The sequence below is a fragment of the Pyrgilauda ruficollis genome, unplaced genomic scaffold (genome assembly GCF_017590135.1).
Source record: "Pyrgilauda ruficollis isolate IOZ18807 unplaced genomic scaffold, ASM1759013v1 scaffold6, whole genome shotgun sequence".
NCBI classification, from domain to species: domain Eukaryota; kingdom Metazoa; phylum Chordata; class Aves; order Passeriformes; family Passeridae; genus Pyrgilauda; species Pyrgilauda ruficollis.
The window spans coordinates 16,931,601-16,949,573 of record NW_024527710.1 but is presented as its reverse complement, the minus strand read 5'-3'; the positions used below and the strand labels follow the sequence as shown (position 1 = coordinate 16,949,573).

The 17,973-nt window shown below is 42.4% G+C and overlaps 1 protein-coding gene across 12 annotated transcripts in view; it reads right to left on the bottom strand.

The window, feature by feature from the left end:
* The window catches only part of NFIA (nuclear factor I A), a 242,455-nt gene that overhangs the window by 30,280 nt on the left and 194,202 nt on the right, over positions 1-17,973 (bottom strand). For 6 of the 12 annotated variants that reach the window (XM_041483201.1, XM_041483205.1, XM_041483199.1 and 3 more), the window contains 3 exons: positions 15,791-15,919; positions 3,670-3,848; positions 906-1,071 (listed from right to left, as the gene is read on the bottom strand). In XM_041483201.1, the coding sequence (XP_041339135.1) occupies positions 906-1,071; positions 3,670-3,848; positions 15,791-15,919 (474 nt within the window). The remainder of the gene's footprint in view (positions 1-905; positions 1,072-3,669; positions 3,849-15,790; positions 15,920-17,973) is intronic. The other 6 variants (XM_041483209.1, XM_041483204.1, XM_041483206.1 and 3 more) reach the window with 3 other exon arrangements.

The window sequence follows — 17,973 nt, the reverse complement described above, 5'->3', positions numbered from 1 at the left end:
GCACTGAAAGCTTCCCTTTTGTTTTTAAATGTCAGTTTGAGCATAGCTTCATTAAATCATTTCACAATTAACTCCCTGAACATCCAGACTTTTTTTTTAAAGCATCAGACACAGCTGAATTGCATTTGTTTCCCAGAAGAGTGACTCCAAAGTGGTATCCCCAAGTGTGTATCCAGGAATTCGTAAATTTGACTTGTGGCTACACAAAATGCATATGGGAGCCGTGTGGGTGGTGGGAGAGGATTAGAGCTTTCTCCCTGGCCCTAAGACATACCAAAACTTCTTGCCTAAAATGCACAGCGTAAGGGAAAGATGTCTGGCTTAATCTGGGAAGATTTATTCCCAAAAGAATGACAATTGAAGTGAACTGGAAAGGGCTGTTAGTTAGCCCAGTGTGTATAAGCAGGGATGTTTTCAAGGAGATTGCCTGACTTCCATGTAGGATCTATCCTCTAAAGCCTGGCTCGAGACACAACTTATCACAGAACCATGGAATAGTTTGAGTTGGAAGGGACCTTAAAGATCACCCAGTTCCAACCCCTCTGCCAGGGGCAGGGCCACCTCCCACTCGGTCAGGTTGCCCAGAGGCCCATCCAGCCTGGCCTTGAGCACTTCCAGGGATGGGATATCAACCTGAATCCTCATGGCAGCAAACGAGACCCCAAAGATCCGAGCTCCGCGCCACAGCCGAGCCACCGGCCTCGACTCCCCTCGCACGTGGTTATGTGAAACGCCAACCAAGTCAAAAATAAAACTGCAACCTTGAGCTAAGGCTTTCCCTTCTAACACAGAAGCAGCTCAGAGTTTTGTCCATGGTGGAGAGCAGAGAGCTCTCCTGCTTCCCAAGGTGTGTGCAGTCCTTATCCCTGCCGGTAGCCCGTGGATCCCGCTGCGTCTATACTTACTTGGAGAAGTGGGAGAGGTGGCCCCTCCTTCTGTTGATGTGGTTGGAGGTTTTGTGTCTGGCACTGGCAGAGGCACAGGCCTAGCCATTGGTGGCGGAGGTGGTGGTGGCAACATTGGGGTAGGAAGGAATGGATTGTGCACCTTGCCTTGGCTGCTACCATTGGGCTGCCGAGAAACAAGCAAACAGACAAAAATTATACTAAAAATCAGCTATTAGGAACGCCCAGTAAAAACAAATCTAGTTAAAAACCTGTGTGTAATACATTTACAGTTACTTGAGAGGTGGTAAAGAAAGTGCTGGCTCAAATTCTCCACGGACTTCAAGGATCTTTGTGTCAAACTCTGTGAACCTTGGGAAACTATGGCAATTCTGGCTTTTAAACACTTGTCCTATTAGCAGCTTGTCTGAACTAAGATTAAATTGTCCTGGATTAAATTCTACTCCTCTTTACATTTCCTTCAGCACTAACCCATGCTCAGTGAGAGGTGGAGCAGTATTTTTGACCCCTAAAATCCCCCAGTTTTGTGCCTCTGCTATACCCTCAGGATATCATTGTCTAGGACTTGAGTGTAAATTTCTTAAAGATACTGCTCATTAAGAGAAAAAACAAGCATTTTTGGTGGTCTTAAAAATCATGCTGATATCTCATTACAGGAAAATGAATGAGTGTATATTAAAATAACTGTTCTCCCACATCCCTTTTGAGTTAGCAGTAGTGTAGCTCTTGGTTTAGCTGCCATTAGGATCACATGGAGAAATGACTGAACTTAGAACAGCTTCATTTTACACACTGGGAGAAAAAACCACCCTCCCTTCAGTCTGGGATGTGGTCAGTCACAGGCTGAAGGGGATCAGCTATATGAGTGTGGTCTTTCAATTAATCACCAGAAAAATGTGTCCGTAAGTAGAAGTGTTTTCAAGTATCACAAAAACAGGAATCAGGTTAGAAAAACATGCCAACCCTCCCCCCGGCTTATTAAGTTTACATTTTAAATGTAACCCAGCCTGGACTCTTGAAAACCATACAGATAGATGCCAAATACCATTATAAAGAGAAAGTAGGACAGGCTGTGAATCAGGTGTTCCATTTTAGTGACAAAAATGATGAGATCATTTTCGACAGCACTCTACAAATTGATCTCACTGCAGCTCTTCTGGCACTGAACATTGGCTTTTCCATTGATGATAAAAGCTCAGCTTTAAACACAGATCCATATTCTAAGTACTGCTAAAGAAAATAATATTTTAATTCCTGATAGGGTTTCCATTAGCCTGAATTGCCGGGGACAAAACACCCATCCTGGCAAAACACTTGGGACTTTATTTTCATTTCACCTGCTCTGGCACTGACAAAAGGCCTTAAAGTCGTGGAGGTGCAAATCACACTTGTGCTAGAGCAAAAAATGGTTCAGGGGATAAGCAAGACTCAAGTTCATCTGCATTTAACTTAGCAGCACTCCCACAGACTTCAAAGACTGCAGTTACTAGAGTTTGCAGCAAGAAGCAATCCTTCAGGGATGTTTATTTTTCCAACATCCAGCACCTTTAATAAACTAATATATTAGTGACATCTCTCAAACACTATCTTGTCTCCCAATTAGGTCCCTTTCCTGCCAAGAAGACCCCCGCTGCCTGTTCATTGTGAGTGTGCTAACAGTTCATAATGCTGAATGGTTTGGGATAAATTAAGCAAATGAATACTCAAGGAAAAAGAAAAGCACTGTATTGATTTGTTGTCTAGACGTAAATGTATCTGCTAACATATTGCAGACATTATTCAAAGCCAGGACTGGCTGGAATAAGTAGAGTCAGTTTTTCTGCTGGGGAAAGGAAAACACTGAGAACAATACAGCTTATTAAATAAGTGTAATAAATTAGATGCTAATAATTAAACTAATTCTCATTAACACTTTCAGTATGTCAGGAGAGAAGCAGTAATTTTGCCAGTTATTACTTCATTGGCTGGAAAAAGTTACATGCATTACATTTCATGAAATATTCAGAGCATTATTTTAGATTTGATTTACATAAATTTTATAAATTCTGTATTCGTCCAGAATGCTATTTCAATAATAGCAAGATGATTCACTTTATTTGATTAAAAAAAAAATGAAAATGGTTATTTGAAGCTTTGGAACTCTGCTTAATTTTTCATAGAGATAAGGGGAAAAGATAACTGCTTACAGAAATAACAAACCATAATAAACTGTACTTTTAACATCTTGAGTTCAAGTACTGGTCAACTTGATCTAAAGTGCTATAAGGCAGTATCTTTTTTTTTTTTTTAAATGAACTTAGCTGATCTGAAACATCTGTTTCTCACCCTCCCTTTTCCTGCTCTTCAACCCCCCCCTCCCCTGAACTTCAAAAATAATTAATAAAAATTATTCTGCCTTGCTATTTTGTTAACCCTGGTTCCACAAGGGTTACAACACATGCAGCAAAGTCGTTTGTGGGGGGACCCAGCAGGTCACTGAAGCACCAGCTTCTCTGACACTTTAAGCTACTTCCACCACAATGTGGTCGAGTGGTTTTTGGGGGAGGTCTCTTGTTGTTTTTTAAAATACTTTTGCAGCACAGCATTATTATTATTATTATTATAATATACATTTTTTTGTTGTTGTTGTTGCTCTCCCTTCCAGCAACTACTCAAGGCGCGCTCCTTCAGGCGACATGCTGTTAAAATAACCCCATCCATAACCCCGTGGTTAATTTTTACAAAGGACAAAACACTTCTGAAGAAAGAAAAACGGCTTCCTTACATTTAGGAACCCCACCTGTCCAGCCTGCTGACCAGCGTCGGGGCAGACAAGTTGGACAAACTCTTTCAGAGTCTCCTGAGGATGATAGCGGATTGCTGGGTGTGAGAAGTATGGCCCAGGCTGTTGAATAATGGGTGATGTTGGAAAATGAAGAGTCGATGGTGTTGCATGTGGACTTGCTATAGGAAAGAAAACAAAGACGTTATATAGAGCTTTGCCTCTGGAAAATAAAACAGTTTAAATCTCTTGTAGTTTTAAGTAGCTTTTTTTTTTTTTTTCCTTTGTTGTTGGTTTGTTTTTAAATGTACAGTATTGTTTATACATCAATTAATATATTGGACCACATTGTGTCCTACACTCACTTCATCTAGATCCTGGAAGCAAACGGAGCCAGACATTTTGAAGGATTTTCTGTGTTTTTAGTGGACACGTAGAAAGGAATCAGCAGTCCTTTGTGAGAGTGAAAACTATTCATCACCTTAAGAGCAGCCCTCATCAATCAGGCAATAAAAAAATGTATTTGGGAGATTAGGGTTGATTTAATTGACATTTCATGTAACTTGGATTTGCACATATGAATCCATTTTACATTGTAGTATAAACGGTCGATAATTTAAAGACGGTCTAACACTTCTTGTTGTTGGGGTTTTTTCCCCCATCTCACTTCAGGAACATTTATTTTAAGCAACGTGTTTTCGCTTAATGAACATGCACAAAGTGGCGAGATCGTTCGGAAAATTACATTTACATTTCCCCTGAATAACGCTGGGCTCAAATCTTCAGCAAGCCCCCAGCTCGCTCTCAGGGGTGAAGTTTAATTTGGTGAATTTATGGGCCAACAAGCCAGCTGGAAAATGCACTCCAGAGAAGGTGCAGAGGTGTGATGTACACGAGCCCATTGGCAATGACCGATTTTTACCCTCAGCTGATTTCAGCAGAACTACAAGTGCAGCTCCAGAGCCTTTTGCTCTCCTACATTATGTGACACCTTTGCCCAGTTCCTCGGCCTTCAAAATATATTGGGTTGGACTTTTGTTACCCAACAGTGCTTCCCATTGTTAGTTGTCACCACGAGGCAGCAACTGCTGCCACTTACAGTGCCATGAATTCTCCCTTTAAAATGAGGATTCACTCTTCCTTCAGAATGACCAATTAATCTGGTTGCACACAGGCTCGTCTGTAAATCATTGTTTATTTCTCACCAAACAGTCCTTGTTGCTCTCTAGGAGTCTTTCAGGGGTGTCCATGTGCAGAGATTGAGCTTGTGCACTGCACATGACCAGTCAGAAAAAGGCTGTGCAAGGGAGGGGAAATCCTACAGAAACTCAGGTGTTGGCTTGGAAATAATTTAAATATACAAGAGGGAAAAAAAATAAAAAGCCTTTGGCACTTTTGGAAAAATTGGAGAGATGCAGGAAAGTTAACTAAAATCAAACACAAATGAGCAAACATTCATTTCATGATGAATGTTATGAAAGACCTTCAGTTAAATAAAAGCTAAAATCTGCTTCTTACTCTTGTTCATTGCCAGTTTAATAATATGACACTTTATTAATAACTTTTTTTTCTTTAGCATTATTAAGCCATTAGCAAACTCAAGAGCCTGAGGATGTGGATAAAACGTGAACTCACAAACAGCAGCAGGGAAACTACTGCCTTTTCCTGTAAACACTCATTAAGGGTTGGCTGGGCAGCCCTTCTATACACGTCCCTTTCCACCACAGAATAGGAATTATTGCTCTGACACCACCCCCAAAAAGAGCTGCACTCGTGCCAGGGGTGCTGGTATGGGATGGATGTGAAACCCTTGTCCTTGCCATGAAAAGCTCCCCTGAATTCCACGTGAATCTCACAATTCTGCTCCCTTTAATTCTGTGGAAAATGTCCCCAATAAAAAGAGAAACATCAAAGGTGGAGATTCCAAAGGGGGATTCCCTTCTGTAAGTGTGAGTGACCACCATGGAGACAATCATTACAATGGGCAGAGAACTCAGCAGTGTCCAAGGAGCCACCTCACCCCAAAATAATCCCCTGCCTTTGACTGGTGCTGCTCTGAGGTCGACACCTCCACTCTACCCACACACCTTCAGTCAGGTAGATCCCAGACAGCCTTTTGATGACTACAACAAAAATTTTTATTAGCCTACATTATTTCTGTCTTCCTCCCTTTCTTTGTATCTGCTTTTGTACTTCCCCCTTTCCTTGTGTGCCAGATGGAATATGAAGGATGAAGATAAAAGTGAGAAATGGACATTTATGTGACAAACATCTAATTAAGTAAGGAATAAATTGGAATTTCTGAAATATAAAAAGAGAATTTCCTTTTAGTATCAGCTCTTGTAGTACTATTTGAAATTGTTATGCAATTGCACTGTCCTTTATGAACAAACTCATTTCTGTTTGTCTGCTGGGTGAAAAGGAGATTGAAATGCATCTCAGTCAAGAAGGAATAAAGAATTGTATCCAGGGAACATGTGGGAATTCAAAGCTAGGCCTGAGACAACATTGTATTTAGCTTTTCCAAAGTACGGCTCTTAATTTGATAATTTGATTTGCTGTAAGAAAGATGAAAGAAATACTCAGTGGCATGTAAGGAGCAAGCCTTTCTCTGCTGTCCTGACCTCCTCAGCATGTCAGGGTAGAAAAGAAAGTGGAGAGTGTGTGTCAGTGACCTGCCCAAAGAGAGAGAAGCAAAACGAATGCAGGAAGGACCAACAATAATTCAGCACAGCAAAGTGCTGCAAGGAGAACGCGGCTCCTCTTTGGAGCCTTGGCCAGCTCCTCAGCCCATCTCCAAGGGTTCCCTGCTGATCAGGGAAGGACTGGGGGAGGGAAACAAGAAAATTGGCATCATTCCTCAGCCTGTGCCATACACTGACGTGGAGGGGTCATTTTCTTCTTAGCATAAGGAGTAACGAGTGCAATAAGGATCTCCAAAGGTTTGTTTTTGCAGTCTCTGACTAGGAAATAGCAAATTTCTCAAGTGCCAAAAGAAAGGGCTCTTTGATAAGAGGAGAAAAACCACTACTATTAAACTGATCAACATTACAAATGTGCCTGCCTGATGCTAGAGAGAGGGAATTAAATGCTAAAGTCTAAAATCTGCTGGCCCAGACACAGACCATTACTCTGATAGCTGTGTTGTGGTCAGCAGCTCTGGAGAGTGCAAAACTGGCCACTCCAACAAGTTCTGAGTGCAGAACACAAGGGTGTTTCCAAATATAGGGGCCCTCACAAGCATTTTTAATCAGTTAAAGCACAAGGGGTAATGAAGCAGGTCATTATTATCACTGTTTGCCTCTAAAAAGGCCAAGGGCCCTTTCAGTCATGATTTTCAGACTTAATAAAAATGATAAAGTCTTTAATTCCTAAACCCACACCTACAGTGATGGAAATTACCCTGTGTAAGAGAAGAGGCTCTTATTACCTCTGACGGGATATTACAAGTCTCAATCAGAGATTGTAAATTCTTTGAGATCTTCAAATGGAAGATAAAATAGGTCTTTGTCTATTATTTATTTACTTATTGACTTATTATTTATGTATCCCTAAGCAGCTCCATCCTGCCAAACCATATTTCTCCTGGCGTCTTTCAGCCTGTGACATTTATATTTTATTATTGACCTCAGTACATGACATAAAATATGACTTCTACAATCTCTGAAAAGATGTGTACTCAAGATCAGAACTTCATTTCTACCTGCTGTAGGTATGGAGGAGTTGGACTCTCTGGCGTTATGAAATCTGTTATTTTGTGTAGGGGCTGGAGGCAGGAGTTATCCTTCCATCTCAAGGCAAGCATAAATATTTCAAAGCACACATGATTCTAATTCCATTGAAGCTGGTCTGAAACATCCCAGACTTTTTATTGAAAATGAGATGGTAATGTATGGTGGCCTGCAACAGATATACCAGTATTTTAAAACTGCTGCTATTGGGCCAAGTAATTATGCAGTACAGCTGTTGCGTGCTACACTGGATTCCTCAGTGTTTTATGAGCTCGTGGTGCTGTGCAGCACAGAAGTCACAGGATTTTTCAGAATGCTGAATTCTGATTATGCAGCTCTGTCTTGCCTTTCCCCTTCTTGATTTGTAGTAGCCAATAACCAAGTAAGTAACCAGTAAAAGAAGCTGCACCCATTGATTAGGTGAGCACTGCACGTGGCCGAGGCTCTGAAGAAGAGCCAAAACTGTGTATGCTGTCCGAGAGTGATGAGACAATAAAGGATCACTTAATTTGAAACAGGTCACAGTTTTCTTCAGATTTTTAGGATCCTGGAACAAAGGAGCAGTTCCTAATAAGGAGCCCTGGGATCCTTGCTCCCAGGGAGTGCTTGCTGACATGGTGAAGGGACACCTACGGTGCTCAGACAGGTTTTCCACCAGCACAGCTCAACATATGGGGGCACATACTGACCCATCCACCTTCCACCTCCTCTTCCAAAAAAAGCCCTGCCAACCCCTTCAAGTCCACACCACTGGATGGAATTCCTTTCTTCCTGCAGTCGTTTGAAGTCTTTGCAAGGGTGGTTTGGTGTTGCTCAGGAAAAGGTGTTATCACCCCGGACTGTTCCAGGGAGAAGTGCTGGGAATCACAACCACTGCTCCTTCACAGGCACCAGGGCTGGCTGATCCATCAGCTGGATCAGGGCACAGTGCTCAGATACCTCCTCTATAAAGTGATAATTAAGTTTACTAATACTTCATTAAAGATTGATCAGCCTTCCTAGAAATAGTAACATTAGAACCATAATGAAACGGGATCGTTTTTTATCCGCTTGTTTTTGAGGCCATTATAATTGGCTTCATTACAATTAAGAAAGTATTTTCTGAAAAGTCATTTCCCTGGAAATGTTAGAGAACAGTTTGTTCTGCTAGCGACTTCCACGTCAGGCTTCTAAGTTGCTTTAACTCCCTGAGTGCTGCAAACTTTCTGCTGCCATTCCAGGGATGCCAGTTCAAATTATGCGAGATGGATCCCACCCTTTGTACCCCAAAGGTACTTATTCTCAAAATTGACCATATTAGAGGACTAATTGGCTAAGCCACCATGCTGGCTGATGTGAAATGCTTTCAAACACCATGAAACAGCTGTGTTTATCGGAAATATGAAGAGTGACTTTTTAATAAGGAGATCTGGCAATAATCCAAATTTGTTGAAAGGAACTTACACTTCTGTGTATAATACAATACAAGAGGTAAAGAATGGAAGCCTAAAACAATAGCTTTAAGCCTACAGATTTTGGTGATGAAAGCAGTTACCCAAACAAGAAAAAAAAAAAAAATTAAGAAACTTGGGCTGGGATTTCCATAGGTCCTGAGAGAATTCATTAACTGCTTTTGAATTTCAATGGGAGCTGCTTCCCTGTAACACTTGCAAAGGTTTCTGAAAGTCCCCATTTTTCTTACTGCCCATTAGGAACAGACTTTGGGGAGATAAAAGTAGAGGACTTGCTTACTCAGGTTGGCAAGACCTGCCTCTACTTAAACGCTGAGCTGCTGAGGGTAGGACTGACCAGTCCCAGGATGAGCCCTTGGAAGGGAATTCACATCCCTGGAAAACTCAGGTATTTGTTAATCCCATAATGGTGCAAAGGGGCTGTTTAGTACCATGTTTGTCAGGTCCAAGGATGAGCTAAATGCAAACTGATCCCATCTCACATTTCCATTTGCACAGTGTCAAGGCTGGGAAATCATGGAGCTGGAGAACAAAAACAGGCTTTACCCTCTGAGCATTGGTAAAATTTAGGTAACCCTCACTCCCACATTCTGTAGACAAACACAGATGAAAGATTTCAAATAGAAACAGCTGACCAGTGCAAGAGGTAGTGAGACACCCTAGAGAGGACGGATGGAGGATCTGTTCCTGTCCATGAACACCAAAAAGATGGGCTGAATTTCACGCTCTCCATCCCTCAGCTCCAGAAGTCAAGTGCAGCTGGCCAGCTAAGCGCTGCTGAAAAGAACAGAGCCACGGTATCTCCAGATCAGGGCTGGCTCTCAGCCCTTTTCTGCCGCTCTGAGTGGTGCAAGGCACCTGGACCCTTTGTTCAGAAACACTCTTCCTGCAAGAAATTTTGCAGTAGCAAGTGGGAGGCAGGAGGACATTTTGCCAAGGCCCACGGAGCTCCTAGCAAAAGGAAAATATGCTGAGGGCTGTGTTTGAGCTCAGGGTTTATTGGTGTACTCTGGGCTGCTGAGTATTACAGGCTGCTTTTGAAAACCTGTAGAGCTGAACTGAGCACGGGTTCCAGATTCTGGCACGGGCAGGGGGCCAGTTAAGTTAGCTATTTTTGAGCAGAATGTTTTAAAACATGTCAGAATTCTGCTGCCTTTGGGAGCTCAGAATACTATAGAATTGATTACATTGGGACAGAAATAAAAATCAGACCTATAGAAAGCACTCCTTCCTTCCAAGACTACAGCTAGAGGTCAAAAAGACCCTAGTTTAACATATTTTCTAGAATTCCTGCCTCGCATCAAATGCTGTCAACTTCTGCATATTATTATTACTTTTAATACACATGATGCATTCTCATATATTCTCATCGTAAGATAAAAACTACTGCTAGGAGAATATATCATGTCTTTCTTATAATGAAATGCAGTTGATAAGTTTACAATAGAAATGTAAATTCTCTTAAAAACTACCACCTTTATGTGTGTGATGATATAATTCTGCTTTGATACTAAAAAGGGCATGGTAATGGAATCTGTGACTTTGGAGTGATATATTGCTGTTAAGTTAATAGGACTCCACATTCCCATTTCTAATATCAGTGTTTTTCCTCCCTTTCATTCTGTAGATGGTAAGCTGATACTACATAAACATTGTTAAAGCTATAGTTCCACGCTACAGTAATTCACTTAACTTTAACATGATTTATGGTTCTGTCAATAGAGGAGGTTGAAAATCCAGAGCTCTGATGCTTAAACATGGGCTCCGTATTTAAAGCAATAATGTGCTTTTTGTGTGTGTCTGAAGCTAGAAGAATTTAGCATAAAGCAGAGATAAAAATATTATAGTTCACTGCACTGTTTAAAGCATATAGTTTAACTCCACGGATACATCAAAGAGAGCAAAGGAACCAAACACAGCATCAGGAAAAGCATGGGCAAAATACTTTGTTCCTGCAGCACTTTATTTTTATATTATTTTTTTAGGGATGCATGAAATCCCATTAGTATTTTTAACACTCCCTCTTTTTTTTTTTTTTTCTTTCATTCTTTTGCTCAGTTAGATCAGCTCCTTTTGTCAGGATGAGTTTAAATCTGGGTCCACTGTGTTAATCACCCCCCTTTCTTCTTTCTGGCACTTCCCCTGCAGGCATTTTGCCTCTTTAGGAGATTAAGCGACCAAGTCATCTTGTTGCTCTAACATGTCCTCACTGGAGCAACATATTAACACAACTCCTCTGCGAAAGAGCCCTCTTTAGAAGTTTGCTGCAGGGATGACAAATTAACCCAGCATGGTGTCCCCACACATCCATCTCGGTACAAATTATTAGTGTAATAGAGGTTTTAGTTATGCATTTATCTAGTAATTATTGAATGGTTATACAGAAGGAAGCTGAGCAATCGTGGCCCTTTATGAGGCGAGCTCGGTGGGTGGTCTTACAGTTAATTTAGGATGGGACTGTCTAAGCAGTTCACTCACACACAAATTAGCCCAACAGCCTGCTCCTTTAAATATTTCCTATGTCACAGGCTAACTCTTGACAATACAACAAAGGTAGAGTTTTAATTACACGGTGGCTGACTTTTGTTTAGCTGGAGCTTTAACCCTTTGCAGGTCTCCCTCTCTTGCCCTCCCTGCCCGGGCTACAGCGGTTTGGGGATTGTGTCATGGCTAAAGCCCGACCTTGAGGCCATCTGTTGGGAAACTGCTTTTCCTTCAGCACCAGGTTACTCCAAAGTGAGTGCAGAAAATCAAAATCTCCCCCTGCTCAGTCAGCTGTCCTGACACTGTGAACTGGATCAGGCAGACTCGTCTGATGGTCAGCGCTGTGCTGTTTATGGCTTCCTCGCCCTTGTGCTGTGACTCTCTCCTGGCTCCCTGACATCACTCTCTGTGTCAAGCTGCACCCCTTGGTTTTTGTCAAAATTCAGAGGGAAGTAGAAGGTTACACCACTGTGCCAGCTGACAGCACCAAGAAGCAGCCACAGAGCGGGACATTACAAAATGTCTTTGTCCAGTGTACACCAGGAGCCATCACTTTGATTCACTCGGAGCTGGCTGACAGGACAGCGAGCAGGCACCAGGACTTTGGTGTCCCAGCGGAGGATTCTGGTAGAGAAGGACACAGTATCTTTCCAGATATGTGACATAAAGGCTTTGCCACTTTGGCATGAACAGAGAGTACTGTGCTGCGGCGTTTCCCTGGCAGGCTTTGTCCTGATAAAAGTCTAAGTGGCAATGGTAATTATGGAGGAAATTAATATAATGGAAACCAGTCCACTAGTTGACTTTCATCCCTTCTTCTCACACACCCCCTTCCTTGAGTTCTTGCCTTCATGCTGTATTTCTTGCTTCTTGTAATTGTGTTTCTCCTTCATTTATCTTCCTAACACACCATCTCATTGTTATTTTTTTTCCTTTCCTTGCCTTTTCTTCCTTGCTTTTTTGGCTCACGGGATCCACTGTCATATTCCATGGGAATGCTTGAATGCTCTGCAGCACAGGCTGCTGTACATCCTGGCTTTACAAGATCTTGGTCAATTTAATGTTTCAGCCAGCTCCAGTTATAAAGTCACCAGAGTGTAAGTAGCAATACATGGAAGCCTGAAACCATTTATGTAAATACTGCTGTCACCCATAGTATTTAAATCCTTCACTGCCTGGTGAAGTGTTCAAGTGGTCTGGGAAGCTTTGTGAGATGCCAGCAATCCACAATGGCTTTGCAGTGCTGGAGTGCTGTGGTGAGCTACGCTGACCACCAAATAATCTCATTTGCAGGTAACAAAAAAGTGTGCCTGAGTAGGAGAGAGATCTGGCTGCTCAAATTTTCAAGGCTTTGAAATAAATTCTAAAACTGATAGTGATGCTAAAGCCACCCTATAGGTGATCAATTTACCATCTGCCAGACACTGAATCCTAACCACGCTGGTCCAGAGAAGACATATGGTGCATTCATAGAGTCATGCCCAAAAAACTGCCATCATCAAGTGAGGCTCCATGAATCACTTTGCTAGCTTATCACCAAAGAAACTTGGATCTTGCCACCATCTGTTGGAAGTACTGAGGAGCCACTGAAGCATTGGCATCCCTGCGCCAGCACTCGCTGCACATCTGGTCTGCTGGTCAGCCAGCTCGGATCCTCTCTCCTGGCTACTGCCCAGCTGGGCTGGGCACTGGCAGCAGCACCAGTGCAGACAGGAACGAGTGCACAGCCTTCCACAGCACAGCACATCCAGGCAATTCCATGAGAGCAGAGGTGTTCCAGCCGCTTCGTTGGGTGGAGCACCTTAGAGCGAGGAAATCCTCTCAAGGATCTTACTCCTCCTCCAAGGAAGTTTTGTTTCCAGAATGACTCATTGTGGGGACCACAGGGAAGGGCATTCAGTATCCTGGGACACCCCGGCATCATTTGTGCAGTGTGTTCCAAGGGATGCTTGGAAGCATGTGAAAGATTCGGGAATATTCCCGAGAAGTTATAAATCACTGGTTGTCAATGCCAACACCTGCCATGAATAGTCTGCAGCTTCTTCTCTGCTGTCTATTTTGATCATGCTTTACAAATGCATCTCATACACACATCCAAGTGATAAACTTGCACATACGAACATGAGAAGGAGATGGAACCTCCTTGTGATCGTCGTGTTGGCTGAGGAGCTTACTCTGATGGTGACCTACTTACTCACAACTCCCCTTCCTCCAAATCTCTCTGCAGAATGGAGATTGAATCCTGCTCTTTGTTTTCCAAAGACCCCTCAGACTGACCTGCCACTGACCATTTACATAATGCACCCGTGTCCAGAGGGAATTTAGCCTCTGTGTGCTGTACCATCATCTCTGCAGAGGCACAACTCCCAGTCACTACTGGTGGAAGTGAATCTCTCAATTATATCCTCTTATACCACAGCATTATACTCTTTATGTTGCCACTTCTGATACCTGAAAAGCTTCTCTCTTCTGCTTACTGTCCCTAAAGTACGCCGGAGGCGATGGGATAAAGAACAAAGCTGGATTTGCAGAAAATAATCCATCTCAGTGTATCACCCTTTACTCACAGAATGATTGTTGCAGCAGGGAAATAAACACAGCCAGTGTGCTGTGAAAGAAGAATACTGAGGAGGAATGTCCCAAAAGAACAAAGGATGAAGTCTGGGACAAGATTTTTTCAGGATGATGGCACTTAAAGAAACCATGGATGGATTCAAAGGCATTTTTTTCCTGAAAGTCAGTGAGACTTTGTTTGTGAACCAGCATAAAATAGAAGATGCTTCTAAATGATGTTGCAGAAGAACAGTTTTGGTTAACTTTTTAGGAACCATGATGATTTAAAAGCTCCGCTTCTTTGTGGAGTTGGTAAAGAACATCTCCTTCCAAACAAACAAAAAATGTGGGACTGTAATAATTCTATGTGCTTTTCTGGCTCCCACTGAATGTTCTTCTCACGTAGCCAATGGAAATCCCTCAGTGCACAGAAAAAGTCTTGTGAAAACAGACTGTAGATGAGATTTAAACAAGGCCTCACCACTGAGACATTTCCTCTCTCAACCACACAAGAATCCAAAGCACAGAGGGTCTAAACAGGGGCAGACAAAGGCAGTCAATGATCTTAAAAAATTAGTGTGAGGTAAAACACAGCTAAATAAAGAAAGGTCTATTAACTAATCAATCAACAACTGAAATCTAAAAGGCTGAACTTCTAAAAGACAGGAATTGGGAGTCAGCTGATGTGCACTGAATAGAATGTTAATGGAAGCTTCATATTAGTCATACTTGTATCACCAATTATCAAGGCTTTTAAAAGAGGACATATTTGCCAGACAGCTCGGATCCAAATTTCAAGGGAAATCTCTGTAGAGCTTAGATGCCTAAATTTCTTCTGAGGATCTGGGTGCATGTCTAAGGGTAATGAATAATTTTTATGGATTAACCACAACAAATCAAACTACAATAAGCAGATTTAACAAAGCACAAAACCTCCTGAAGTGCAAGTCTGACCTTGCTTCAACTTTGTGCAACTCCACCATTTCTCACCACATCACCTGGATGTGCAGACAAAGAGGCTCCTCCTGGTTTATGCTGCCCTCAGTAAAACCACGCTGATGCCAAACAGACATTTCCAAATAATTTCTAGGATGAATTGCTAATATGCATTTTTATGCTTCACCATTCTACCAATTCCTTAATAATCTTCTCTAAATGAGACAAAATTTCATAGCAGAAAGAAACGTGTCACGACCATTCATTCCTATTTTTATGTCTTCCAAAGAGGTTTGTAAGAGGATTCATTCATTTGTGTCTCTTCTATGCCCAAGTGAGTTCCTTTTCAAACCTGAACTCCGTATTGCATTTAGTTTTCTAGGCTAAATGCAAATGCATCTTTCTAACAAAAATGTATAAACACACAGAGACCCAGAGGACATCTCTTTTACTTGGAAAGTCAGTCAGAAGAGTACTGAGAAGGAAACCAGCCAAAGTCTTGCAGGAACCAACTTCAAAGGAGTCCCCTAACAAGGCACACTGACACCAGCAGCTCAAGAATAAATGACTGGCAGAAGGAAGTTCACAGAGCTGGAAGACAGGCGTGGGTCAGAAGTGATGGATGGGTCCCTGTCTCGAGCAGTTGGACCGAGTCAACGTGATGGATGGCCACAAGCAGAAGACACCTCCCTGCAACACATCCTGTCCCTTTCCCCACCCTCTTCCAACAAAACCCCAAGGCCCCAGAAACCAGCGTTTCCACCTCGGGTGGTGGTCAGGAGCTTTCCCAAAAGCAGCCCAGCCTATCAGAACCAGCCTCTGGACACCTAAACCCTGGTGGGCGTCAAGGTGGCGAGCACAGCCCCTCGCTGGGCGGTCACAGGCGGCGATGGCTTTCCGTGGAGCTGGCACGGCCACGGGAGCCGTGGCTGCCCTCCAGGGCCTGGGGGCTCTCGGGAAAGGCCTCACCTCTGGGTCCTGTAATGACAGGTCGATGGTGCTGTGTGAAAGCCGTTCCAAGGGAGGAGGTCTGCGAAGGCGAGGGACTGCTGAAACCAGACTTCTCTGACTTCTTTAATGTAGTTGGCGATGGCATTCCTGGCAAGAATGATTGATAAGTGCAATTTAATAATGCTAGGTCATGGAACGACAGCCTATGCATTGTGAAAGGGGGTGCAGAAGCAGCTAGACACACTTAAAGGACAAATGAAACGCGACACAACAGCAAGCTGAAAGCTCACTTTTATTTGTGGGGTTTGTTTTTGTCAAGGCAGAAGCAGCCATGGTTTGCTCTGAGCCATGAGTACTAAAAGGCAGCCATATTTTTCTTATAAAGCTGAAATACAGACAAGATGCAGCTTATTATTGCTACTGAAACCTACTCTGCTTTATTTTTAGAAATCTGTAATAGCTGGAGCATTTGGATTTTTACAGGTTTTTTATGAGTTCTGTCTTTCACTCCTTGGTTTAGTAGATTATTGCAAATGGGTCTTTTAAATGTGCCGCACGACTCAAGGCACAACCAGAGAATGGAGTTCTCTGAGTTCAAACTCTTCCTCCCCTCACTCTCTTGACTTCAAAGGCATTTGAAAGTTTTACATTTACGTGGTTCTCTTTCAATTTTTTTTTTTTTTTTAAGGGTGAACAGTATTTATGTCTTGATATTAGAAGCCACACTGGAATTATTTTGTAGTTTTTGTAATGCCCTTGAACTGCATCAAAGGCTCCCAATGAAAATCAGAGTTAAGTTGTCACTGGGTGAAACCTCTGCCATGGACAGGCACAAATGGTGTGGTACTCATCTGACTGGTTTGGTACACAGGGTGAGAATAACTCCTGTTCATGCCACAACATAGCTGTGGTATCAAAACAATTAATGGAATGAATACATTGCAATGGGCTTTTAAAACCCGAGCCTTTTCTGTGCATGGTAGATGCTTGGATGGAATAATTTTACAGTATATAAATGAAAAGTATGCATGTTTGTCTGCACTAGCCTATATTTTTGCAGTTCTAGATGCATCTGGGTATTCTGATTATCAGGATGTATCCTGACAACTCAAATTTCTAGTATATACAGCCCATCAGGCATTCTGCATATCCATAGGGATACAGCAAAACAAAGGTGGACATTTCAGGTGGAAAAGCAAAATATCACTTAATGTGCAAGTTGAACTTCCACCAGCAAAGTAATTTAATTTTATTTGCAACTCTGTGTTTTATAGTATTTAATTGTTGAAAAAAGTAAAGAGAGAGGCCTGGACAAGATTATCTCTGGGCTATATTATTAACTTTATATTTAATAAGACTAGTTTTATAGTCCCTGGGATGTTGATTGCAATATGCAGGAGCCTTCTTGTACTTTATGCTCTGCACTGCTGGGCATTAATGGTTTCAGTGAGGCTTTGGAGTTTATATTTCTGTAAGTTAAACAAAGTGAGGGAATGGTTTGAGTTCCAGTGTTGTACTTGCAGCTTTCTGCCTCAGAACTTGTTTGCTACAGGGTTTGCTGTTATGATGCCTTTTAGAAAGGTTATAGACTTAACATTTGAAAAATCAAAGCTTAGAACTGACTGTGGTGCAAGAAAAATAATGGGTTGGGGGTGTATTTTGGGTTTTTTTTTTTTCATTAAAAAAAAAATTTATGTGGTCTTAGGGACTTTGGAGTAGGAACAAAAGCAAAGATGAGTTCAGTTTCAGGGGAAGAGAGCAAAGGAGATTGAACTGAGGTGTTTCAATGAAATATTCCAGTGCAGCCTGCTGAATTTCTGCTCCAGTGGGATGTAACTTAGTCATGGCATGTCCATATTCAGGGCAAGGACACTCAAAGGAATTAATGGTGCTGCTGACCCAGATTTCCCTGTGATGGAAGAACTGGGGATGGAAACACCAAAGGAGTGTCAACGCCAGCGCTAAGTACAAAATATTATGGACACTCCAAGAGACTTTCATGCACAGGGGAGGTTCACTAACATTTTCCAGTGTGGGAGCTGCTCCAAGAGCAGGGTTGATGCCCATGAGCAGGGACCCAGGTGGGACATGAGTTACCTGAGCCCTGGGCAGGTGACAGAGGTCAGGGGAGGAATGACATCTCAACTCTGTGGCTCAGCAGGCTCAGGAGCTCCCTGCTTTCCCTGGCTAAAAACCCTCTT